This window comes from Molothrus aeneus, chromosome 9 (assembly GCF_037042795.1).
Source record: "Molothrus aeneus isolate 106 chromosome 9, BPBGC_Maene_1.0, whole genome shotgun sequence".
Taxonomy (NCBI): Eukaryota; Metazoa; Chordata; class Aves; order Passeriformes; family Icteridae; genus Molothrus; species Molothrus aeneus.
This window is the reverse complement of record NC_089654.1, coordinates 9,259,738-9,285,617: the sequence shown is the minus strand read 5'-3', so window position 1 is coordinate 9,285,617 and position 25,880 is coordinate 9,259,738. Positions and strand designations below refer to the sequence as shown.

Here is a 25,880-nt window from a genome sequence, read left to right as displayed (position 1 = left end):
CAGACTTGTGCTCAGAAGCAATTAACCTCATGTGAAATAAATCAGTGAAAGCCATTTTGGACTCCAGGACAAGCTTGAAGGATTTTTAGATAATGGAGTTGGAGTATTTCTGACCTTCATTACACCAGCATAAAATGAAGTGAAATACAAGAAATCAATGCAAGGCTGTGTGAATGTCATCAAAGCTACTGCTCACAAATAATCCTCTGAAGCAACACCATTACCTTACACACACAAGACAAAGATCTAGAGTTGGGCATGTCTGAAAATGAGAATGGAGGATGTCACACCTGCTTTAGTTCTTCCCATGTGTCCCTTAGCACAGAAGAATATGGGAGAATTAGGCCCTAACTTAGCCCTTACTACAGAGCTTCAAGTTGGGATATTTCAGACCTTTGTACCAACTACTGTGGGAAGTGCAGAGAGGCTGCAGGACTACAGCTATTGCACATTCAAAGCACATTTTTGTAACAAAGCTTTTACCATGCCGGTTTTCCTGCAAACATGCAACACATTCCAATGGGTAGGCCTAAGCTAGGCCTGGCTTTTGTTCTCCAAAATAAAGAGCTTTGGTAGAGATTTATGAATTGAGTAGTTGGAACAAAAAGGAAAACAGACTTACACCACAGAACAAGCATAACATCCTTTCTTGCTACTCTCGCGAATTAAAAATGCCCCGTCAGGTTTCCCACAGAGCAAGTCTTCTGCTTGGACACGGTTGAGATCCCCGACAAACCAAGTTTTCTCATCGTGATGTGGCAGGTTTTCATCTTCTTCATTCACAAAGTATGTGCTGAGAGGATACATTTGTTAACCAGTGATCAGTAAAGGAGTTAATAAGCAGAGTTATTTTCACAGAAATCATACAAAGAAATACCAGAATTGCCCAAATTGGGAGGTTGGGCTCCTAACAAACATATATTAAAGGCTTCCACTTAGATCTTAATTTTAATCCTACATGTTTCAGCAGAGTTGCTGCCTCACATGACATCACATGACTCCAGACTTTTATTGAGAAACTGGTAGTTTTTGTTACCAATCCCACAAGAGAAAACACTTACTAATGGAACACTTCTCAATGAAATCATATGTATAGTGACACTTACTCATCAATATTTTCATTTTTGATCCCCAGCCAGTCATTTATTCGCTTCTGTCTCACCCCCTTGTGATTGAGCCATCTGCCAGAAGAAGAGAACATTTATACATTAGAGCACATGTATGGGTCTTAGTGAGCAAGCTGAAGCTCAGACACAGGAGAAACAGTCTGTGTCCAGCCCAGGGACATTAGGAGCTGGATAACTCTGGTGAAATCAAATGTGGGTATAAGCAATATAACAGAAAAAAAGTACTACCATCTGTTGTTTTAGCAACCACAGGTTTTGTTTATAACTAATTTTTCTAAATTCTTTATTTACATGAGATGCAGATTGTGCACCTAGTTGTGGCTGGCTCTTTAAATAATGAAGTCATGAAGAAGCCAACCAGCTCTCAGACATCCGCTGCCAGACTGTAGCACCTTAACATCAACAGAACTTTGGTTATGAAAAGAAAATTAAACTCTCATTATCCTGATGGAAACAGCCATTAATCAGATTCATCAGAGACACTATTCTGAGGTATGGGTCAGGCTTACTTACACAAGATACTGATCTCTGATTTTGCGGAGCTGAATTAGGTCAGGCTTGATGCTGTTCATTTTCTTATCAGTCTCCCTGTTGTCCAGAGCTTGTTTCTTCAAGTCTTGTTCCAGGCGCATTTTACTGTCATGGATCTCACCCAGGCGTGATTTTAATTTTTCGTAGTTCATCATTATCCTGCAAATGAGTATGAGAGAAGAGGTTAAACCAGCCCAGAAGGACTGAACCTACTGGTAGGGCTTACAGAAGAGTATCACAGAACTGCCATAACAGTAACTCCTCCCTTTGACCACCTCATCCTTACATGAAAATTACTGTATGAGTGACAGGAAAGACCTCTTGTCAGAGGGCTTGCAACCTTCAGTTTACCTTAATATATTTCCTTCTGGTAGAGATGCAGGAAGAAATTCTCTGCAGGAAGCTAAGCTAGAACAGATTCCTCCCTCACTGTCAGATTCAGTTTTTATTGTATCAATTATGCAAGCCCACTACAGGCATCAGCAATAGCAAGATTTCAAACGCAAACTTCAATTACTATCAAGAGCTACAAGGAAATAATGCTGCCTGTCTCTTCATTCAAGATTAGTTAGCAGATTTTGTGTGACTCAGGAAAATTACATCTTTTGCTTCTTAATTGTCTTTACTCAGAACGAAGCACCTCAAGTGCATAGTGAGATTGTTACAGGTAACTGTTCCTGGTCCAAAAACCTCATTAATGTGGTTCATAAAGCACTATGTCAAGTGAGGCATTATACCTCGCCTTTTCTTCAAAGGCCCAGATACACCTTTTTCTGCTAATACCCTCTTGGAAGGGCAGTTTCAAACAATGCACTCACTGAATTTGTTAGATGACAGCTACTAAACAGTGATCTTCTCTGAAAGCAACTAAAACCAACTACGGACAATGAGATTTACCAGATTTATGTACATTTCACAGTTTGCAAGTACAGAGTTCTCTGAATTATATTCTGAGCAAATCCAAATAGAAATGGGATAAACAAATTAAATCATATTTCCTGTTCTTTCCTGGTCCTCATCCCAGTATCTTGATTTACTGAAGTTAAGAGAGGATAATCCAGAGATTTCCCAGCTCTGCAATTCTTTGAGAGAAGAGAGCTTTACTGAAGGCTGAGATACCTTGAGGGAAGGTCTCAGAAACACTGAGCTTACAAAGTGGCTTATATGATTTATATGATGCTGTAATGGCAGTGTCAGTGTGGACACCACTGTTTCCAGGTAAGCAAACAGAACCTGAGAGCTCACCGCTCAATTTCTTTGTCGTTGCCCTCCCTGCGGAATCGCTCGATGTATTCTTTGCTGTATCGCTCTTGTGAGTGGCACTGCTCCTCAAATATCTTAATTGTTTCATTAAATGCTTCGATTGCAGTTCTCTTCATCTGAATTTCCTGTGTGAGGAAAGAGTCCTTCATCATTTGTTCATAATACAGATGACAATGCAAGACTCAATTACGTTCCCTAAACTGACTGAGAAGATGATACTTTTTCCCCCCACTTAGTTAAAATAGGATTAATCAGCTTTAAATTCAGTCAAATGTCTGAGTAGGGTCAGGAAAAAACCAGGCAGACTTACTCCCTGTAAGTCTACCCTCCTCCCCTACATGATGCTCTCTATTAGGCTGCAAACCCATCAAACATTTTAGTCATATTTTCCATCTTAGTTTGCAGGAAGACTGCCAGCAAACCTCCTCCCCATACATGAACTATCTTATTTTTCAAGAAGCAGTCCAAATACTGTATTCACACTTCCTTAATGCATAATATCTGGTAACTGACTTGCACATGATTTCACAAAAAACCTGGACAAATCCCGCTACAACTCTCACTGCAGCATGTGGCAGCTGGAAACACTCAGCAGTATAAAGCTTCTAAGTGTTGGCCTTCTCCACAGCTTTTCCTTTATACTAAAAAGTTCAGCTCCTCTTTGCCCCACACCATACCTCTAGGACTATCAGCAACAAGCAACATTCACTGTTTCCATCAAATATGAAACTTCCTTGCTGTATTCCACAATTTACTAAGATTTTTTTCTAATATTGCCTTTATTAGCCTTAACAGGATATAGAAAAAATTCTTTGCTTTTTAAACAACAATGAACACACTCTACAAAGAGCCAAAGCAGTACCAACCTGGGATGTTCTGGTATATTCTTCATACAATTTGTCATACTCTTTGCTCTTTTCCTGATACTGAGCATGGTATTCTTGAAGCTTTTTACCTACTGCATCTATATTATCTTCTTTCACCAACTGATCCTGCACATACAAAGAGCTGTTAAGTCTTCAAGCAAAGCAGCTTTTCCTTAAGAGTATTCATTTGTTCACTTATGCATATTTGCATTTTACAGACATTAGCGTCATGTTTTATAATCCAGTTTCTAGAGAGCACTGTGTCTAAATCTGCCTTCCTTTGTGAAACGTGTTCCACAGTTTACAGACACAAGGAACTGGAACTATGGGACACCAAGGGCCGTGCCAAAATCCTAAACTTCCAAAAACACACCACACCTTATTTTCAGGATTGCTATCCCCAGTTCAAGAAAGAAGGAAGCAAATTGCTTAGAAACTTCAGTTAAAGAACAGAGTTTGGGGGTTTTTTTCCTCTTCTAAAAAGCTCTGCAGTTCTTTTTCCTCAATGCAAAAACGTGTTTTGGGCTACAGAATAAAAGTTTAAAAAATATTCTTGAAGAATTTAGATGGCTATGCACAGAGTGAATAGCTGCACAGCTCATATGGGTTGCACTGGCGACAACAGCGCTCAGGGGGTTCACCAGGGTCCATGGAGAAATTAAAAAGTTTCTCAGAGGTTCAACTCTGCTGCCTGTCAGGGTTTAAATTCTCTGTTGGGCTCAGAGGGAGACTGGAAACCTGATAAAATGTAGCAGCTTAAATGGTTGGACAATTTGGAAGATGCAAGTGAGGCCAAATATGAAAGTTTTGGGGAAAAAAAAAAGTCCTGTTTTCAAAAAAACCAACCAACCAAAACAAATAAAAACACACACAAAAATAAACCACCAATAAAAAAATTATACACATCTGCAATTTTTTTCTGGTCTGCACTAAAAGCCATTGGGGTCTGCTGAAGCTCTTACCTGCTGGTACCTGGACACAGGATACATCAACTTCACGTCGAGCTTGGGGTTGTACTGAGCAAGGGACTCATTGCGGTAGTGGTTAATGAGCTCCACCACGGAATTAAATGTCAGCGGATCAGAAAAGCCGTATTTTCCATCCCGATGGTAGATCTTTATCAGTTTGTTGTTGCCACCCTTCCTGTAAAGTACAGTCATTCAGAGGTTTTGCTGTGTCCCTCCCATCCCTGATCAGCACTAAGGCTGATGACACCAGTGAAATTCCTGGGCAAGTGGCCCCCACACTGCACACCTTCACGGTGATTCTTTACACAGCAGTAGTATTAAGTAGTTTAAGAGTCAATACACACAGAATTATCATCAGATTATTTGAACAGGAACAAAGCCCAAAGTAAATCTCTTCCTATGTGTTCATTCTGGAGCCAGCTTATGGTATTTAAGTCCTAGCTTTGCCAGAAGTTTTGCAAGGGAAAAGGAGAATTTTGAAGGCTGAATAAAGGAGCTGTAAGAAAACCCAAACCCATAATTTCCTGCAATTCAGGGTCACTAATAGTATACAACAGAATACAGATTTATACAATTACTAATGAATCTTTTTGAGTTATGTGTGCTAATACAGGATACATGAATTTACAATATCCTTTGAGAATTACAAGATGGTTGTACATGTCGTTACCCAGATTTATATAGTCTAGTGGTTTCCCCAAATATAGTTCTGATCTTTTTTCCTTTTTTTTCCAACAACAGACTGTTTAGACACTGTTCTGTCCTTCTCCCGTACTTACAATTTTGCCTCCTAAAGACAAAAATTCAGTAGAATTCAGTAAAATAACCAAATCATGCCAAACCTTGGCACATAGCCTGTGAACTTGGAGGCAGAAGTTAAAGCAGAATTTTAACTACACCCTTGGGATCAAACCAACCACTAAGGCAATGGAATTTCAAGGCAGGATCAAGTACCTGCGTATCACAGTAACTCCCAAGGGTGTGCTACAAAGGCTGTGGCTTCTGTGCCTCACCTACCTGTCCCTAACAATAAACCTTGGGAGCCTGTCAGAGGCAAGTGGCTGGGCAGGCTGGGCAAGGCACCAGTGGCAGTCACATGAGGTTTCTGCCTAACTGCAGCAGACAGGGCTGGGGCAGCTCTGGGAAACCTGCCACGTGCAGACATGAAGAAAAGAACATGGCTCCAAATCAATATTCCCTAAACTTTGGATCAGAAAGCACAAAATACTCTTTTTACCAAGACATTGTGTTCAGTTCTCCAGAGCTGCATGCTGATGAGATATTCAACACTCTCCCATTAATCAAAGGCCTGGTTTACAAACACCTTTTTTATCTTAGCAGTTCTGAAGCCATGAAGCACTCCTGAGCAGCTCTCCTCCCTGAGTCCCATCTCATCCACACAGAGATCCTCAGGGTAGTACTTAGTGAGGCACAGGACTCAGTGCACAGAGCAGAACTGACTGTCAGACCTGGCTCTTCATTTGCTTGTTCTGTGATGTGCAGAACTGGGAACATCTCGCAGCTTGAGCCACATGAGCTTTACACAGCCGGGGCTGTCACTAGAATGGCAGCAGCTCCTCAGGGCTTTGCTGAGGGGACCACAAGTGCTCAGTGCTCACCTCAGTGTCAGAGTGTAGTCTCCCTGCATCTTGGTCGATGCGTCGCGCACCAGGAATGTTCCATCTGGCATGTCTCGTAATTTGTCATTGACTTCTTCCCTGGAGAATGGAAAGGGAGGCAAAATTAGAAGTGCTAAGGACATGACCACATTTGCCACAGGTGAAACATCTGACCCAGCAACACCAATGTCTGCAGAGTTTGATCTCTGTCATGCTCAGGCTCTCCAGTTTTTTAGGCCACCTAAAGCAAGTCTGAGCTTGTGTAGCTGTACTAAAGAAAAGTAGCTGCAGTCAACTGCCACTTAGGAAGGAGTCTCTGTTTAAACAACAGTGGCAGCTGTGACTCAGTTCACAACCTTTCCCTTTAATCTGTTCAGGTTTTAAAGTCCACACTGGAACAGGTGCCCTTTGAGAAGCCAGTCTTGACCTCCTAAGACATGGTCTCTAGAATCACAGCTCAAAGGTGCCTAGAGTTTAGCACAGTTTTAGTCTCAAGAGGCTCATTATTGGCTTAACTCTGATCTTATTTACAGCCCTTTTAAACCACTACAACCTTGCTACTCGCAGTGCAACTTTTCCTTATTTACAACTGAGGCAGAAGGATACTCAGTCCAGAGCTTTAAGCTAAACTAAGAAATCTTTTAGTGAAAGTGAGTACCTGTAGGCATTAAGAAAATTATTTCAGCTGAAGAGATATGCATCTTGCTTATGAGCATTTCACCCAGATTATGTATCTCACTTTATAACAGCTCCTTCAAAGGTTTTGGAAGCCCTAAGCACTTTTTAATACAATAATTTGGAAACTAAAGTTTCTCAAGTATCCTCAATATTCTTTAGGTGCTGTAGGAAGCCTAGCTGAATCTTACAAAGAAAAATCAACAGCAGGTTTTTTTGTTCAAATACTAAGGAACAAAAGTATTCAAAAGAATAACAAAAGAATAGCCTTAGCTTTGATTTAGCTACCTGAAAACTATTTTGTTAGTAAAACTGACTCCTACTGAGTATCACATGCTCATATCCATTTACTCCTCTCAGACCATTTTACAGATTGGACCCAGTTAACTTCTTTTTGAATGGACAGATAATGACCTGCAGGTTTGGGCCTGCAAGCTGCACCCTGGAGCTCATGACAGAATTTTCAGCACAAGTTCTTGACTGAAGAACATTGCTCCTGCCCTGCTAGCCTGATGCAGCCTGTACCTGCTGGCTGCCAAACCAGGGTCATAAACAATTCCATCTTTACATAAGCGTGTATCAAGTTTAAATCTAATAAAGCCACTCCAATGCGATTTGCAGTGCATTAGCTCCTGCCATCGTGGGCACTGGTAATTGAGGGACAAATCCACAGTCAATAAACTGATACCAATATTGAGCAGTTTTAAACAAACTGTGCTTAGTGGGTTTTGTGATCAGGTTTTGCCACTCTGCTTCAGCTTAAAATTAACAGAAAAATATCTCTGCCAAGGCTCTTCAAAAGCAAGATCTACAAGGGTTGGCTTTATAAAAAGATAAGGGTGGTACAATAAAGATATGAAAACTTTATCTCCCTTCTCAGAACGCCAGTGAGCTCATGTGGCAAACACACTCTTCATGCCTCTATCTGCCTAAGTGCTTCAAAGTACTATGTGCACAAGTTTGAGCAATTCCTGATCACACTCCCAGCACACTCGCCTGTCCTCTTACAGCTCCAAATTCTAGACTCTTCAGAAGTGCCTTAAGAGGGTAAGAGATGACTGAACATTTCAGTTCTTTTATGCAATTAAGTATATAAAAACAGGTCTTTCATTTTCTGAACCTAGCCCAAGCAATCTATTTTCTCAAGTGCATAAAGAAGGTTTTTCTTAAGAGGCAAAACTTATATGGTTTGGTTTGTGTCTCTATCATCTGCTCAGTATAGCTGGATGATGGTTAGCATTTGTAAGAGCTATTTTTCATATCACTATGTAATAGAAATTAATACAGCTGAAATTTTAAACAAACGTTCAAGAAACCAAAAATAAGAGTGCAACTCCTTTTATCCTGAAATATTATTTTTATACTGAAATTATGTTGAACTGCATGCATTCCAGGATTGCATGCTTATAACTCTTTATTAAATATCAGATTCAGAAGCATTTATCTTCTTTTTAAAGACTGTATATGTGGGCAAATTTAGAAACTCAAAAATTACTGTCACCAAGACCGCCAATATCTGCACCAGAAGAGCAACAACTTAAATATCCTGAATCTAGCTGAATACTTTCATTTAGGTGCTTTGTCAAGCATGGTCCTAAAGCATTCCCTTCCAGTAAAATGCTGCCTAAAATAGATATGCTCTTTTTGTCTTGAAGTCTAGCAGGCTTATCCTACTTTTAACAATATATATTAATACCTTTTTAATTAATATATTCTAGCAATATTGCTTACCTTGAGATGTCCCCCCAGTACCACTCTGCTTCCTGCAGAGAGAAACTGGAATTGTCCTTTATTCCATTTGTATTGACTGGAGTCATTGGTTTGGGGGGCTTTGGAGGAAGAGCTGAAAAAGAAAAACAGATTAACAGAAGGTAAACAGGAGAAAATAATCACTAAACTGTTAATTAAATACTACAGAAAAAAAAATAAAACAAGAGAAAATGTGCATCTTGAACTCAGCTTTCAATCTCTCTCAAACCAAATGGAACTTGTAATCTTAAAGGAAGTCTGAAGTCAACTGTTCCAGTGTGATCTGAGATTTTTTAGTATCAAATGCTTGAGGGAGGGGAAAAGTAAGGAGTATGAGGAAATGTGAGTTTTTGTTAAAAGAAGACTGGTGCAGGCACGACTACAAGGGCAGGTGCCGCCTAAAGCTCCACACAAATGACAAAGGTGTATTGTGTTTGAAAGCCACAGCCTGGAGAGCACTGGGCACCACTATGGAAAAACTCCATTTACTCAGGCATCAGCAGCCCTGAAGCCAGCCCACAAGAGCAAACAGGTGAACTCTTCAGAGGGAAAAACACTGCTAGAGAGCAGTGGTGGCTGGGCAGGGCTGTATCTGTCACACACCCAAGGTTCATGTTTTACCTTGGGTTTGTCATTTAGGTTTCTGTTTGGAACAAAGACTGTGACTCTTTGAGTACTACAGGACAGGAGGTGATAAGGGAAGGGGACAGGGGACGATAGGTGACTGTTAGAGTGCCTGCATTGCTTTGCTGAAGTGCAAGCTGAAGTGTTTACCACAGGAAAGGGGATGCTACAGATGCCCAACAGACAGGCAGAACTGGTGCACGCCTGCCCAGAATTCCCCTATCCCAAATCCATGGCAAACAGGCTTTTACTTCCATTCTCAAAATAGGTTACACAATATAAGGGCATACAAGATACCAAAGCTGTTTCTGTTTGGCCAGTTGTTGCTCGAAGAACTTTATCATGAACCTGACTTTAAGCCCTGAATCAGTTAATTCAGCAGCCACAGGCACGTTCATGTACTGGGAGAGACTGGTCTGTGAGCAGAAATGTATTATACATTTTCTTTTGGAAAGGTGTCCTGAATGCTCTCCCCTGTTTTGCAAAGACTGGACGCTTCATCAGGAACATTGCTACCGAAAAAGAGCATTTTTTAAGGCATTTCAAGAGAGTGTTTTACAGAGGGACAGGTCACATTCTCATTCAGAGCAAGAAAGCAGCTCCACACATTGATTTGCTGCTAGCAGGTTTCTAAGTCAGACCCTGAACATCTGCTCGCAGCCCTGTGCCCTCGCCATCAGATTACACAAGCACCAGCGAGCAGTGACACAGTGACAACAGCCATCTTTCAGATGCACAATCCCCAGGTACACACAGGAACACAAATAAAGGCAGCAGAAAGAAGATTTTGATCTCCAGCTTGAGCACGGATGGCTCAGCACTGAGAGGTGTGCTACTTGGCACCATGCAGCTGCTCACCTCCGAGCCACACCTCCCACATGAAAGAAGAGAAAACAGACTTCCAACTGCAGCTCCAAATACCATTTCATGCTGAATATCCAACACAGTAACTTCACTGTTCTCTGACAAACCAGTAGATGCTTTAATTGAGCCAATCTAAACTAAATCTGAACCTTGACCCAGACGTTTGCACCCTGGGGTTGCTGACCAAACACCTGATTCAGATAGCAGCATTCATTCTGCGGGACCGAGCATTAAACCCTAGCATACAGGTTCTTTTTATGGGGTGAGCTGGGAACTTTCAGGTGTGCACACATCTAGTGAGGCAATAACAGGTCTTGTTGTAAAAGGAAGGTGAAAACCTCCAGATTCAGTGAAGCAGCTTCCTGGTTAGGAAGTTTCAGTTATTCCTAGCTTAACTACTACAGTTGTTTGTGTAGCGCACAAGTATTTGCACAAAGCACTATTGAGAGTAAGACATGGCTCCAACACTACTTTGCTGGAAGCTCCCAGCCCCATCCAGGGTCAAAGGAACACATATCCAGGCTAAGCCTGTGGAATCAATTGCATTGATTGTGCTGATCCATCTCCCCCTTTCAAAGTTCCTGAATTAAGAAATGTCATCAGGTCCTCCCTGCTCCCAACATCACATCTGGGACAGGACAGCTACAGCAGCTCTGAGTCTCATCAGTGTCACAGTAAATCTGAGGTCAGAAAACCTGTAGATTCACTCCAGAATCTTTTGTAGGCTCTGAGTCATCAAAAAGCATATTAGGTTTTACATAAAAATCACACAAGCGTGCAGAGAGTTCTTAGAAAACTGCACCAGCACCTGCAATTATTTCAAAGGGACCTTCAAATTAAGGCCTGGACATATCGACAACTTCAAGGTATTTTACAGTGCCTGTTTTACACTGGTAGTAGGGGCTTTCCAGAAAGGGCTTTCAAGTGTTCTCTAGAACACTTAAATACTTCTCTAGCCCTCCTTGTAAGATTAAGTCTTGCTCCTTTATGCACTGTGGGATTATTTGGCAGCTTTGTTAGGGCTCACTCCAAAGCACTGGGTGCAGAAAAGCAAACTAACAAAGACCAGAAAGGTAAGGAATGAGAGTTTGGACTCAGAGCACTAGACATTACACCAAGTGTCCCTACTACAGGTGGGAGTTTCTCCTTTCCCTTTATAGGCAGATATCAGTTCTCACTATCAGGACGTTGCCTACAGAACTTCATTCTTCATGAGAAAACTGGAAGGAAATTCTTTCAGGGAAAAGAATAAGGCTTGGACCAGTTCCTGTAAAACCTGACTCATGGAAGTCAGTCCTTTACACAATAGACTTTTGAAAAATGCTTTTTAATAGCTTGCACATTTCAAAAATACAAAACTATTTGCAAGGGTGGATCCTGTTTCCAAAGAGCTATGTATCTAATTCTTTACTTTCAATGCTTTGAGCTCTTTGAGTCACAATAGATTTCCCCCTGTACTGGATGCAGAACCAGGCCCTTGCTCTTGCTTTGCCCCATAGGCCAACATGCCCATCCATTTCAGCATTTCTTGGCTACCCTCTCATAGACTTTAGTCTGTACCAATGGAGAACACTCACAAAGGTAATTTAAAAGCCTCAGAGCCCAGCCCTGTGATGACAAAGGGGAATATTTTGTAATGGCATGGCAAGTCTACTGCAACAGAGCAGCATCCACCACACTGCTGCTCTCATAATGCTGGCCAACCAGCATTGCTAAGAGAGGCATCTTAAAGGAGTTTTTGCTTAGTACCTAGATGGTACTAACAACCCTGCTAGGGGAAATCCTGTGCTGTTTCTATGAGAAGCTACAGAGAGCCTCAAAGAGTCTACAGATTTTGATTTTAAATTCAAAAGAATTCAGTTTTATATACCTTACTCAATGAATATTAGAGATCTAAAATCCTAGAATAAAGTAAGATAAGACTGTCTTGAAGTCAACAGAAATGCTTTCAAGAGCAGCCGTGTTTTTTTCCGTGTCACTGAATCCAATTCTGATCTAGCCACAGGCACAATTTTACTTTATCTCAAAACCAGCTCTGATTAAAGTGAATGATCCTGATGGTTTCTTGCCTCCTTTTTCCTGGGAGAGAAACACTGATCACAAGTGATTAACAGCACAACAGATCTATCTGTTCTAATAAAGAACCTTCTCTTTGCACCAGATACCCAAGCATCCTGCCCCTAGCATGTCTCTAGGACAGCTTTAGAGCACAGCTCTTTCGAAACACCAAAAGGTGACAGCTCAGTTGTACCCTTCACTCCCACATGAGAACATTCCAAAGATCAGGTTCAGCCCTCAGTGACCGCCTGGCAATGAGAGCAGACTGGCTCTCCCTCATGCATTCACGGGCATGTCTGGTTTTAATTTCTTCAGCAACTGTAGTTCCTTCTTTCTAGCTTTCCCAGGCAGACCAGCTTGAGCTAAATCCCAACCCTAGCTTAGTGTCACTTAGAAGGGTGAAATAAAAATGAGCTGGTGATGGAGCAGAGGGATGGCAGCCAATGCGTGCCGGGCATGGGATCGGATGTTGCTGACGTCAGGCCCTGAAGGCTGCTGTGCCATTTCCAGCAGGTACAGCCACTGTGCAGGGCCCTGGAGAGACAAGCCCATGGACTGGGCTCTGCCAAAGGTAGTTCTGGGATGCTTTCTTGACTGTGCAGAATTGTTTTTTGAAAAGGTGACTTGTGACTTTAACTGAGCTGACTCTCTGAAATTCAAAGCGCCTCCAACACCCAGGCGGACAGGAAAGCTGGCAAGTGTCTGCAGTCCAACGCTGCTGTGTTTCTTTTAAAGTCTCTCGTAAAAAATCCTGGGCTATATTGGTCCTCAATTTAACTGCAGTGGAGTAGGCCGTGACTTCAATGAGATACACACATTCCCCAGTCAGGTTTTGAATAAAAAATTTTACAAGTTTACATGATCTAAGAGCCACCAAGCCCTGTGTGTGAGGGTTTTCAGTGGCACTGATTCAGGAGGAAAACAGGAAGAATGCCTAGGTTATCCAAGTGCTATATCCTGTGCAGTACCCAGTCAAGCAGGCTGTTTCTTCTCTGGCTGCACTATTTGCATACAAAATTAACCTGCCAGTTAATTAAACTCTAATTTTCACTTTTAAGGCAGATGCCACTTAATCTAAGAATGGCTCCACAACTTATTTCTTCCAGTATTTTCCAAGAGCTTCAAACTACATACTTAAGAGCACTGCAGGTTTAAATGCAGCATTACATCTACCTTACTGTTACAAATAATCACAACTACCAAGTACTCTGATAAAGTCAATTTTAAGTCCCTCAGCACTTTCATGGGCATGTTTACTAGCCTTCTTTCTGATGCTCTCAATCTACTCTCTCTCTACACTGTGACAAGCAGAAAAGAGATCAGAGGATTTCCAAGACAGTTACTCAGCTTCAAAAAGGCTGATGTACAGTAGATACCCTGCAAACTGCAATATAAAGCTCTACAAAGTGTCATTGCTATGGAAACATGCAAGTAATCTGTGGTTAGGCCAGCTAACATTTTTAATGACATAGTCCTTGAGGAGAGAAGGGTTTTCCCTTTGGAGATATAGATGAAGACTTGGAATGAAAATGTAGGCTAGCTTTGTTGAAAAGAAAAATTCACCCCAATCTTTAACTGCTCTCTGCCGTCTTACTCAATTTCTCAAGCACTCTTCTCAATTTCTCTAACAGAGTTCAGGCAAAGCCTCAAAATCTTTCCCTCCCTCAGGAGTCCCGTACTTGTCCCTGCTGCATGAAAACCCCTCAAAGATACCTGTGAAAAAAGCACAGGCTTGTGCAGAGGCTTTCCAGCTGACAAAGAGGAGGGTGGTGCACACCTGCTGACAGCAGCTGACTCCCACCACTGGCAGGTAAATGATCCTGGCAGCTCCACATCTCAGCTCTCCTGCCAGAGCCCTTTGCAGAGCGTTGAGCACCAACGCCCTTCGGAGCTGCCCTTCCTCAAAGGGCAGCTAATGTGCACGGAGAACTGCTCTGGGAATGGGGAAGGAAGCTCCTTGATGGAATTATTGCTGGCTACAGAACCTCAGGCATGCTCACATTTTCACTCTCCTCCCCAAAATAGGCCAGATGCCAAGGAGTAAGACATATTCAAAGAATTGAAGTCTTTCAATATCTCATTACAGAAAACAGCAGACAAGTTGGCAGAAGGCCAGGCAGGCTTCCAATGAAAACATTCCCATTTTAGCTTTGCTTATGTTTCTATGAACTTTCATAAAAAACAACACCTTTAAGAAATATTTCTGTTTTTATTAATTGGCTTTTTTGATAAAGATCTGTTTTGTTTGAAAACTCCCCAGCTATCCAGCCCTCTCCCACACCTCCCAATCACTGTTTCACCTCCCACAACCCAACAGGCTTCTGCTGCACTCTGTTCCTCATGAGCATCCATAGCTACTGCACAGGTTAAAATATTATCTGCTCTGGGGCACCTGCAGAACAGGGGACAACAACAGTCTGTGAAGAGGCTGGATCAAATTCAGCATTCCCTTGGGCATTTCAAAAGCATCTCTCACTACTTTGCAAGGCCTGTTACTTCGCGGGCTGAGACATAAGAAATGGAAGATGTTCATAGTCAGATGAAGGACATGGGGATCTTTGACTTCTGTACCAAAACACAGCTTCTCCCCTTCATTCCAGCCTTTGCATGAAGGTGCAAAGCCAAAAATCCCTCAGCTTCCCAATTATTTTCATTGCCCAAAGAAAAATTGTTTTCCTTCCAACACAAAGCCCGGTGTAACTGCTGCAAAGCTACAGCAATGTCAGAGGTTCCATGATCAACAGGGTTGAGGTGACTGTCCCAAAATTAACATGAGGAGGGTAAAAAGGATAAGTCCTCTTTCACCTACCAGGCATAATTAGCACACTCTTAATGAACTGGAGAGGTTTTAGGACTTTTGTCGTGTTTCATCACTCAAAGATTATCACTACCCAGTGTCACATGCCTGGCTCACACAAGGAAGGAATAATTTTATTATATAAACAGCAGGCCCAGGCTTTTGCCAACTCTGGATGAAAGTCCATGACAGACATTTTATTGCCATGAAAATTTCAGATATTCAACAAGAATATTGTACATTACAGTATCAAATGTCAGGTCCAGAAGGCTATACAGCAAAAGTAAGTGTTAAGTGCAAGGAGCAAGGAGCTTCTCTTCTTGCTTTCTAAGTGAAGCAGCTCCTCATCTGCCTTCACAGAAGAAACACCACAGCATGTTTTCTACTCCTCCACAGGCAGAGTCTTCAGAACACTATTAAAAGTATTGTTTGGTCAATATGCGGGAACAGATTTTTTGACAAGAGCAAGGAAAACACAAAATTCAGCATAAGCAAAGAACTACAGTAATTGAGAATGAAGAACTGGCTTCTCATTGTATCAGACAGAGAATGAAGTCAGGCCCCAGCAGTGACAGCTATGGCTTGGAGACATACCAAAGCAAAAAGAAAAAGATCTTTAAAATAATAACTGATTTTAAATAATAAATAATTTAAATGAAAACAGCTCAGGGCTGTTTCCCCCAGGTATTTCAAAGACTAATCATCCATCCAGATGTCAGGTACAAACCTCACAGGGGATCCAGTTCACAGAAATAACTGGTGCTACTGAGAAGTTGGCTGCACAAGAGGCTATTTAAAAATAATAATACAGCTGCAAATGCATATGATTCTTGCTGCTCTAAGCAGCATTTTATTTCAGCTTACCACTAGCTCCAATCTTTCAGAGCAGTATGTAAAATTGTTCCTCACACAGTACCTGTCCTTGTGCTATGTCAAACCATTTTCTAGTTACCAAAGCACAAATATTTCAACACCACCTAAATTGCTAAGAGTGAGCCATCTAAATCAAGATCAAAAGGTGCATTTCTAAATCAAGACTCCAGAAGAAATTTGAAGGTAAAAAAGTATTCAGAGGGAATCTGTTGTACACTTTGTCATGAGTCATCTTTTTTAAGAAGCTTGATTTTGAAGGAAGCTCCACTGAGGCAGAAGTCCCAATCCACAGCGGGGATCCCACACAGTGCCTGCAGCAGAAGGGGAGGTTCAGAGCAGACATGGAAGAGTCAAGCCTGGCCATTGCTCATGCTCAGATTTGATCCTCTTATTCAGTACATGGTGATTTTCAAAGTATTTTAATGAAATACATTTCAGATCAGCAGCTTGACTTCTCTCACTGCCCCAAAACTTATCAGTGAGACTGTACTATACCCTTCAAAACAGAAAGGATCTTCAACACTCATCTCATTGATTCAAGCTGCCTTGTAACCTTCAAGAGGCACTCTTGGAGACAGGAGATGAATCAGGGCAATGAAGCCAAAACCACCACAGACTTCTAATTGGACACTTGGGAGCAGTTCCTTGAGGGACAATGATGTAGATTCTGACAATGTCCCCAGGACAACTGCACAGGGCAGAGCAGCAGGAGTACTGGAACACAGGGCAGAAATACAGCCTGGGAAATTCAATTGCAATGTACAAATTCAGGTTGTAACAGACAGAACTTACAGGCTCAAGTTCAATATTGTCAATGAACTTCTCATCCATTTTATCTCTTGGACATTTTCCTGGGACAGGTGTTGAATACAGGCCCTACTGCTCACAATCAAAAAGCCCCACATGTCAACAGCGAAACAAGTTCCCCCCATTACAGCAATTTTTCTTGAACTCCATTGCAGCAGGTGTACTTTCAGGGGTTTTGTTTGGGTTTTTCAAGGGGAGGCATGCAAGGAAGGAAAGAATTCCTCCAAAAGAAAATATGATTGTGTGCAGCATCAGATTTTAGGGACTCCAGAGACAAAGTTAGGATGAGGCTACAGAAGGTAAAAACCTTAAAAAATGGCTCAAATATTCTCCTTTCAAGGATTAGAGGAAGAAACTAACAGAGAGCAAGCAGTAGTTAACAAAAGGAAAGGATTATGTTTGGAAGGAGAAAACTGACCTGAAGCACAAGAGTCACAAAATGACACTGAACCAAAAGTCAAGTTATTCTGTAGCAAAGGAACAAACAATATTAAGGAGTGGATTGGTATTTTTATAATTCTTCCAAACTCACCAATTTTTGTGCAGAGAAATGTGATCTTTTTAAGCCATTTCTAGGTAACTATTGGTCGTCTTCAGGAATATCTGCTTTTAGAAGTAACATTCCTATGAGCTACCAGTAAAATCACAAAAACTGGAAGAGTCTGGATGAATGCTGGAAGCAGTCACAGGCTGAAGCAGCTGAAGTATTTCATCTCCTTTTTCAAAGTGCTCGGGATGGAAGGCATCCATCTTGAGTGTGCTGCTGCACTCAAAGCCAGGGAAGATCCTGGATCCTGTTCAGCCACAGGAAAGCTTCAGAGCTCATTGTGCTTCGGCATCAGGATTCACCAGGCAGCTGGTTGGTGTGCAACAGGGCAGCTGGAGTCCTTTTTGGAAAGGGCTACAAGAGGCACCACCTGCACTTTGCCTTTTTTTTTTTTTTTTGGTACTGTATGAATCTTTGTAAAGCTCCCTGTATACAGGCACTTTTCTTCAGAACTAGAAAAACTTAAGATACTGGAATATATTCACTGGAACATTGCAGAATCTTTGTCTGTTGAGTGGAGGACACATCAAACATGAAGGGCAATGAAAATATCTTCTAAAGAAGTTACATCCCCTCACACTGTTTGGGGACCCAGCACCAGCTCATTGCTATAGCTTATATTATATGGAGAATCAAATTCTTGCTTACTTAGCTACTGTGCAGACTTTAACCTGTCAGAAGAAATGAGATAAAAAGCAGAAGAAAAAAAGACAATCTGACTCATTTCCATAGGGGCACTTAGTACATGAGCAGAGATTGTTCCTTAAGCATTACTCAGCAACCTACTTTACAAAAATGAGTTTTCCAAAAAATCCAGCTAGAACACACCTATTGCTTTAATGGGACTGAAGCTTCACAGCAAACTGTTTCAACACAGTTAACAGTCTTTCTAAAATAATAATAAAGCCTAAGCTTTAAAACACACAGGGCATGCTGATAAAAGTATTCTTTATTCTTCTCTAGCTCTCTGCCCAAAAAGTGACTCACTAAACAACCAACATGAGGTGATGTAAGGCACCCAACTGTGTTCAGTCCTGGGTGCAGATGTGTATGACCAGCTATGCCTCTGTTTTCCCAAGCTGTAGAGCAAAGATAAGCGCAAACAGCTTCAGTCTGGAAAAAGATAATCATGCAGGCAATGGCAAAGACAGAAGACAGCTCTGCTGGTTGGGAAAGCAACAGCCCCACAGAAAACTCCAGGAAGAGTCTTCTCCTTTTAAACATGTGATACAGAAGGAGCACCGTGATTAACTCCTGTCAGGTACAGGAATCATGCAATACACAAAACTGCTTGGAACAACAATTGCAGAAATGACATTTGCTGCAAAAACACATGTTGAAGAGCTTCGTTTCTTCTCAGAATGTTCCCTCGTGTTTTAGTTTGCATAAACCTGTAGCTTTAAGAACACAGAGCTGAAAAACTCCTTTTAGCAAGTTCTGCCTCCCCAGCTATTTCTACACAAAATGAAAACCTAGTAATAAACACAAATGTCAGCCTTTTAAGGCAGGCTCTCTCATCTCAAGCAGAACAGCATTTCACTTTCTATTAATGATGCTATTTTTTGTGGTCGTGTATTTAATTGAAAGCTGATGAGTGATATTCTTTAACAGTTAGAGCCATCAAAAAGAAAATTAAATGCAAGGAATGCAAAAGCAAGCCTAAAAATGCAATCAGAAATAAAAGAATGGTTACAGAAGTCATTAAATAAAAAGACCAGTAGAGAACTCTAGGTGAAACAAGAACAGAATAGAAGCATTTCACACCACTGCCCTCATAGAAGCTGAGACTCAAAACAATTTTCCCAGATATGCAGAATACAGTGACTGAGCCTTTATTTACTCCCTGCTCTACCCCAAATCAGCCTGCACAAACTTCCCTTCTGTAACAGGGAAACTCTCAATCCCAAACATCTACTTTTTTTGAAATACAATTTCCAGCAAGACTTAAATTTGCAAAAAAAGACAGTTGAAGCTACAGTGCTGTTGTTTTGAATACATGCACTAGTAGGACTATTTTTTTTAAGATGTGCAAGAACAGAACTTTTCTTTGATAAGCTTCTGGAGCCAGATAAGCTGAAGGACAACACTATCAATGCTATTCAAATTTGCATCTGTTCTCCCATTGGAAAACTAGTCAGGCATAGACAGGGAGTGTTCACCTACATCTGGCTACTGTGTACCACAAACCCAGTTTGAGAAGCCCTCAGTTTCCACTGTAACACTGAGAATGATACAGCACACCTGGTATCCCAGTAAACACTGCCCTCGAGCTCAGAACCCTGTGTTTTCCAAATTACAATTACAGTATCGCTCCCCTAAAATAAGGGTTGTCAAATTATACATGAGAATAGAAACTATAATGAATAAATATAGTGTTTCCCTTGAATACTTGGAATACTTATCTTATTCATACACTGGCAGTGCTGCCTAAACTACGTAGCCCACAAATTATTGCTCCCCCTGTTTAAATATTGAAAGATGTTGTAGCAATAGCATTGTTACAGCATATGAGGCAAGGCAAAGTACTGCTCTTGAAAAAGACAGCTGGATCAAGTTATAAATGTAGTTAGTCATATTTCAGGGTTCAAACAGGTAGCTTCCATATAGCTTGAGGTCAAAGAGCTATTGTACTATCTGTTCATAGACAGAGCCCATTCTGCATTAGGAAGCCTGCCTTAAACTTGTGGTTTTCTTCATAACCCACACAAAGGAAACTAACCTCTAATTTGTAGTTGAGCCAAATATCTTTGCTGACATCTGTATCAGAAATCCCAGCAGACCACTCTTACTGATTTTCATCCAACTGTGACAAAATGTATTCAGTGATTACACATTTTATCACCAACACAACTGATAATGTATCCCAGATCTACAGAGGGAAAGACTTTACTTAGCCCTTCTAAGTCGAAGTGAGGCAATACATAGGTAACTGTGCTTTAGATACTCTGGTAACTTTTGCAGTCAATTTGACATCCTCTGTTCAAAAACTTCTGGCAGTAACAACTTTTTGCAGACCTGAACCATGTAGTCAAATAAACTAAATTCAACCCAGAACCTATTTTCTTGTCTTTTCACATAGCAAGACCCACAGCAACAACAAACATATGAGTGAATCCCTGACAGTTTCCTAATGCCAGAGCCAGCACATGATGCAGCTACAGCCACAATACTCTAACTTAATCTATCATTGGAAAGTTGAGAAGCTGTTATGTTAGCTATATGCAAGTGATGGCCCCATTTGTGTCTAGATACTGAAAGTTTCTGGTTGCATGTAGTATTATGTGCCATAAAGAGATCTTCCCTCATGCCAGTGATGCATGTAAAAATGCAAAATAAAGTGTAAGCAAGAGGAAAAAGCATGAGGTAACAGGAGTCACCCTTCTGGTTGTCACCACTGTGGTGCCTGTGTTAGTTGTACTGCTCTAAATTATGCTTTGTGAGGCTGGCAGAGATGCATCCCTAGTTACACCTCTCTGTTTGGGAAAACTGTCCCAACTCCTATGTTTAGGATGGATTAAAGCCTAGCAGAAAGGTTGCAGTTCCTTGTTACCTGACTGCCTCTGCTCGAGTTGAGAAAAAAGTGAGAGACGGGAGTCATTACTTTTATTTCTGAACTTTAGAGCAAACCTTGTAGCAGAGAGGCTCCAGGACTGCTCTGAACATCCATTTACACCTACAGCCCGAACAGCAAACACAAGCACACTGATAAGCTGGTGCAGGTGCACTGAGGCCTGACAGAAGCTCCGGCTGCGCTGCAGGCTGCCTGCCATCACCAGATTTTATTTCTGCATTATTATTGGGCAAGGCTAAGGTGGGTATTAAGACGGCCTGCCAAGATAAATTAAAGGTCTACCGGCCCTTAACGAGAAACAGTATCCCCACCCTCGGCTCGGAGGTTACGGGTGACACCGCACATTATGTTCACCTTGCTTTTGTCTTCTGCCTCAAGTTTAGACGCAGTAAAATGTAATCAGGGGCAGTCATGCGTGAGCACAGACACTCGGCTCCCGGGATCCGCCAGTGCCCGGTGCTGCGGCACAAAACACAACCGGGGATGTCTCGGCTCAACTTGTGGGAACAAAGGAGCGCTCCGGCTCCGGCCGAGGCAGCGGGGCCGAACACCGCTGCTCCCGGGGGGCTGCACACCCCTGCTCTGGGGGTGATGCTGCACACCCCTGCTCTGGGGATGCTGCTGCTGCACACCCCTGCTCTGGGGCTGCTGCTGCTGCACACCCCTGCTCTCGGGGGGCTGCTGCTGCACACCCCTGCTCTGGGGGTGATGCTGCTGCACACCCCTGCTCTGGGGGTGCTGCTGCACACCCCTGCTCTGGGGCTGGTGCTGCTGCACACCCCTGCTCTGGGGCTGGTGCTGCTGCACACCCCTGCTCTCGGGGGGTGCTGCTGCTGCACACCCCTGCTCTCGGGGGGTGCTGCTGCTGCACACCCCTGCTCTCGGGGGGGGATGCTGCTGCACACCCCTGCTCTCTGGGGATGCTGCTGCACACCCCTGCTCTCGGGGGGTGCTGCTGCTGCACACCCCTGCTCTCGGGGGGCTACTGCTGCACACCCCTGCTCTGGGGATGCTGCTGCTGCACACCCCTGCTCTCGGGGGGTGCTGCTGCTGCACACCCCTGCTCTGGGGGTGCTGCTGCTGCACACCCCTGCTCTGGGGGTGCTGCTGCTGCACACCCCTGCTCTGGGGGTGATGCTGCTGCACACCCCTGCTCTCGGGGGGGGATGCCGCTGCACACCCCTGCTCTCGGGGGGGGATGCCCCACACCGCCGCTCCCGGGGCAGCGCTGCCACCACTCATCCTCCCAGGAGCTCCGGCCACCGCGCCGGGAACGCTGCACCGAAAAACCTTCACAAATTTTTGTTGGAAGCGGGCCAAGTGGAGCTGTGGTTGTTACCGAGTGCAAAGGCGGTGACTTTATCCCAAGGCACGCCGAGTGTTTAAGCCTTCCAAATAAATTCCTCCACACTCCCCTTAGGGACGACCTATCATCCTAGGCCAGAAAATGCCTTCCCACCCTGCCTCTGGACAGGGAGAAAGCAGAACCCTCCTCTGCCACACTCTCCCTCCCTCCCCCTGCAATTTAAAAGTTGCAGTTCCACGAAATCAGGACATACACATGGGGATTATCCCATGCATCATTTCCAGCTCTGCCTCGTCCAGTTTAAAAATATGAAAGATAAAGTTACTGAACACTTCAGGGATCAGCCTGTAACATGAAGTCCTTTTGCTAACGGGTGTTTGGACTGTGCAGATCCTTGATCCCTGACAAGAAGGCTCCAGTGATGGAAGCATTGGCATTATTAATGATAGAAGAGCTGCTTCGTAATGTAAACTTTGAAAGGCTCTGTGAGAATTTTGCATGGCCAAATTCTCGCAGAAACACCGGAAAGTTGTTTTCTAACCAGTTCATTTTGTCCAGCCCTTTTTAGCAGCCTCCTTGTACTATGCCATTCAAGGGGCTTTATTTTTTTTTAATAAAAGCCCCACACTAATTGCTTTAAGTCACCTACAATGGGACTTGGGTTTTTGTTCATTTGATACAAGCACACACAAATACTTGCCTCGTGAATAGTTAAAAATCAAAAGCATTTACAAGAAAGATACCCTTTAAAATTCACAGAAACAAAGTGATTTGACTGAACTTCAGGCTTTCAGGAGTAACATCTAAAAATAGATAGTGTCAGCTATGCAAGAATTTAATGAGTAGTGGCCAGTGCTGTGTGTATGAGAGATCTGTCCAATTTTTAAAGCGTCAGAATTACCAAAAGAAGAAGTACAGGTCCTTGAGGTCCAAAAATCTGAGGATGATCACCTCCTCCTGTTTTAATTAAAGTACCACATACCTCCAGAGAGAAAAATACAGCTCACTGTGCTGAAACAAAGAGAATAAACCACACTTGCAGATACATGCCACAATTCAGGCACAGGTTGAAAAGCACATTCTGAAAGTACGTGCCCCATAAAAGACAGCACTTGGAATTGCTTATTTGCTATCAATTTCTCTGCAGGCTAAGACTTTTGGTGGATTTTTTACTGTACCTTCTGGCTGTATAGATCAGAGACCTGAGAAGATAAAGGCCCTTCATTTACCTTACTGCTTCAGCCTGTTTGACTCTTACAGGTATAGATACAGTTTCACCAGTACCCATTTATGCTTACTTTTATTCATTTACCAAAGAAAGACTCAACCTCTCCTCCTCACAAGCCTTCCCTCCCTCTTCAGACACAAAAGAAACTTTCTGCCCCATCTAAAAACTTCAGGCAAGCAAGGGATAATGCATTTCCCCATTTTCAGCACTAGCAATCCATGGAGGGGGGAGGGAATAAAAAGTGAATCAAATCCTTTTGAACAAGGTTATTAAGTGTTATCAAAGTAACTGTGCCTCCAGGGATGGATTCCAGTCCGTTCCCAAGTATTATCCCCCATCACCAAAACCCAGCGACAGCACACACCTCATCTGTCACTGCTGGAAGAGAGCTGGGGAGAAAAGGGTCTTGGAGACTGTAAAAGCGATTAAACTGGAACTGAATGGAGGTGGGTAAATCACCACCATCAAAGTGTTACAGGCACATTAAGGCACACAGGTGAAGAGGATAATAAAAGCGCTCCTCTAGGAGCGAATACAGCCGAAATATACGCTTTTCAATAAAGGTTTTCAAAAAAGGAGACACGGGAGAGGGGCTGCAAGCAGCTCCCCTCCTCCTGCCTTCTTCCATCTCCCAAAAGGGACCATAAATTGCTCTTCCCTCCCACCTCCCCCACAAAAAAACCCCCCAGTATTAAAATACTTTTGCCCAGGAGACAGCAAGCTCAAGTCCCTGGGAAGTTTACACAAAGTTTAACTACAGATATTAATTTTCAGCCCCCCCCTCCCCCCTCTCCTTTTATTTTAAAAGGGAAAAGTCTGCAGGAGGAGGGAGGGCAGGGATGGACGGCAGTCCCCGACCCGCTGCTAGGGGTGCGGGGCCAGCTCGCAGGCTTCGGCTCCCTACCTGGAGGGTCCATTTCAATGTAAAATATCAGCTCAGTGGAATAGGGCATCATCACTTCCCTCCAGTCCGTGTCATCGCGGTCCATATCCCACAACGTGTTGTACATCGCGACAGCCAAGTCCCGGCAGGGTTAGAAATAAGAGGTTGGATAGCTCGGCTTTTAATCGAGAGGTGGAAAAGAAAAATGGGAGGGATAAAAAAAAAAAGAAAAAAAAAGGCGAGAAGAATTCACCTCGCCGCAAAATAACACTTCTAAAAAAATTTAAAAATCGCAAAATTAAACTTAAAAAAAAGCCTCCACACAAGTCACCTCAGCAGCTGCCCTACAGGAACTAAAGGTAGGTAGCAATATATATAATAATATATAGAGTGCTTCTTTTTGTTAAAAAAGACACCTTTCCACAGAAAAGCCCCTTTCCTGAATTCTTTCTAAAAATCGCCGTTTTCGGGGTATTTTTAAAACACAAGCCAAACAAGCTCCCCACAGGAAAGCCGGGGGATGGTGGGAAGCAGCGGATAAAAAGGGTCTATTTCAGTCTCTGGATGAATTCTTTCCGCCGGCGGAGGACGAGAAAGGAGGCAGCGGCGGCGGGCAACAATACGGGCGGGCGCGGAGCCCGAGCGGGGCGGGCGGCGCTGTGCCCGCGGTGCGGAGCGCGCCGGCGGGGCTGGCTGCGCGGGGCTCAGCGGCGGGCGGGCGGCCCGCGGCGGGGCCCGCCGTGCCGTGCTGGCGGCGCGGGGCGGCGGGCGGCGGTGGTGGTGGCGGCGGGCGGCGGGGCCGGGCTCGGGGCGGCCGCGCTCGGTGACATTTTAAGCGGCTCTGAGGGGCCCGGCCGCCGCCACCCGCCTCTTGCCGGGGACCGGGCCACGCCCCCCCGGCGCCAGGGGGGCGGGGCTTCGCGCCGGCTCTTTAACCCCTTGGAGGTGAACGGGGGTGTGTGTGTGCGGGCGCTTCCATGAGGCAGAGAGAGGGGTGGACAAAAAAAAAAAAAAGACATAAAGGGGAAGCCTCTTCGCGCCAGCGAGGCAGACCCACATAGAAAGCTTAGCATAGAATAAAAGTCTGCTTCCCCCCTTTTCTAACTTTATCCGGCTCGCTTTCGCCACTTTTCTCGACGCTTTTTCGCAGTGCCCCCCCGTGCTGAGGCGCGCAGTGGCGGTGGTAGGTCCCCCGGCTGGCCGGCCGCCAAGGGGCCGCTGCCGCGGAGCACGCGCGGGGGGCGGGGGGAGCGGAGCGCAGTTGCCAGAGCTGCTGCCTTTGTCTGAGGGAGCAGCGAGCGCCGGGATTGGCAGAGGGCTGCGGGCGGCCCAGCCAATCAGCGCGCGGCGGGGCCGGCCGGCTCGATGGCGATTGGCCGCGAGCGCCGGTTACTAAGCTGGACAAAGGAAGGCGAGCGCTGAGGCGAGAGCGGGGTTCGGGGGGCGCGGGGTGAGCCGGCCCCGCATCCCTGCCCCGCATCCCTGCCCCGCATCCCTGCCCCGCATCCCTGCCCCGCATCCCTG

The 25,880-nt window shown here is 43.8% G+C and overlaps 1 protein-coding gene across 2 annotated transcripts in view; it reads right to left on the bottom strand.

Moving 5' to 3' along the window:
- The window catches only part of PIK3R3 (phosphoinositide-3-kinase regulatory subunit 3), a 78,863-nt gene that overhangs the window by 8,156 nt on the left and 44,827 nt on the right, over positions 1-25,880 (bottom strand). Inside the window, exons 1-9 of one of the 2 annotated variants that reach the window (XM_066555213.1) lie at positions 24,378-24,582; positions 8,781-8,892; positions 6,375-6,473; positions 4,750-4,930; positions 3,788-3,913; positions 2,904-3,046; positions 1,641-1,817; positions 1,107-1,181; positions 623-793 (exon numbers count right to left, since the gene is read on the bottom strand). In XM_066555213.1, the coding sequence (XP_066411310.1) occupies positions 623-793; positions 1,107-1,181; positions 1,641-1,817; positions 2,904-3,046; positions 3,788-3,913; positions 4,750-4,930; positions 6,375-6,473; positions 8,781-8,892; positions 24,378-24,483 (1,190 nt within the window). In that variant the 5' untranslated portion in view covers positions 24,484-24,582. Of the gene's footprint in view, positions 1-622; positions 794-1,106; positions 1,182-1,640; positions 1,818-2,903; positions 3,047-3,787; positions 3,914-4,749; positions 4,931-6,374; positions 6,474-8,780; positions 8,893-24,377; positions 24,583-25,880 lie in introns of those variants that run through there. The other variant, XM_066555212.1, reaches the window with a different exon arrangement.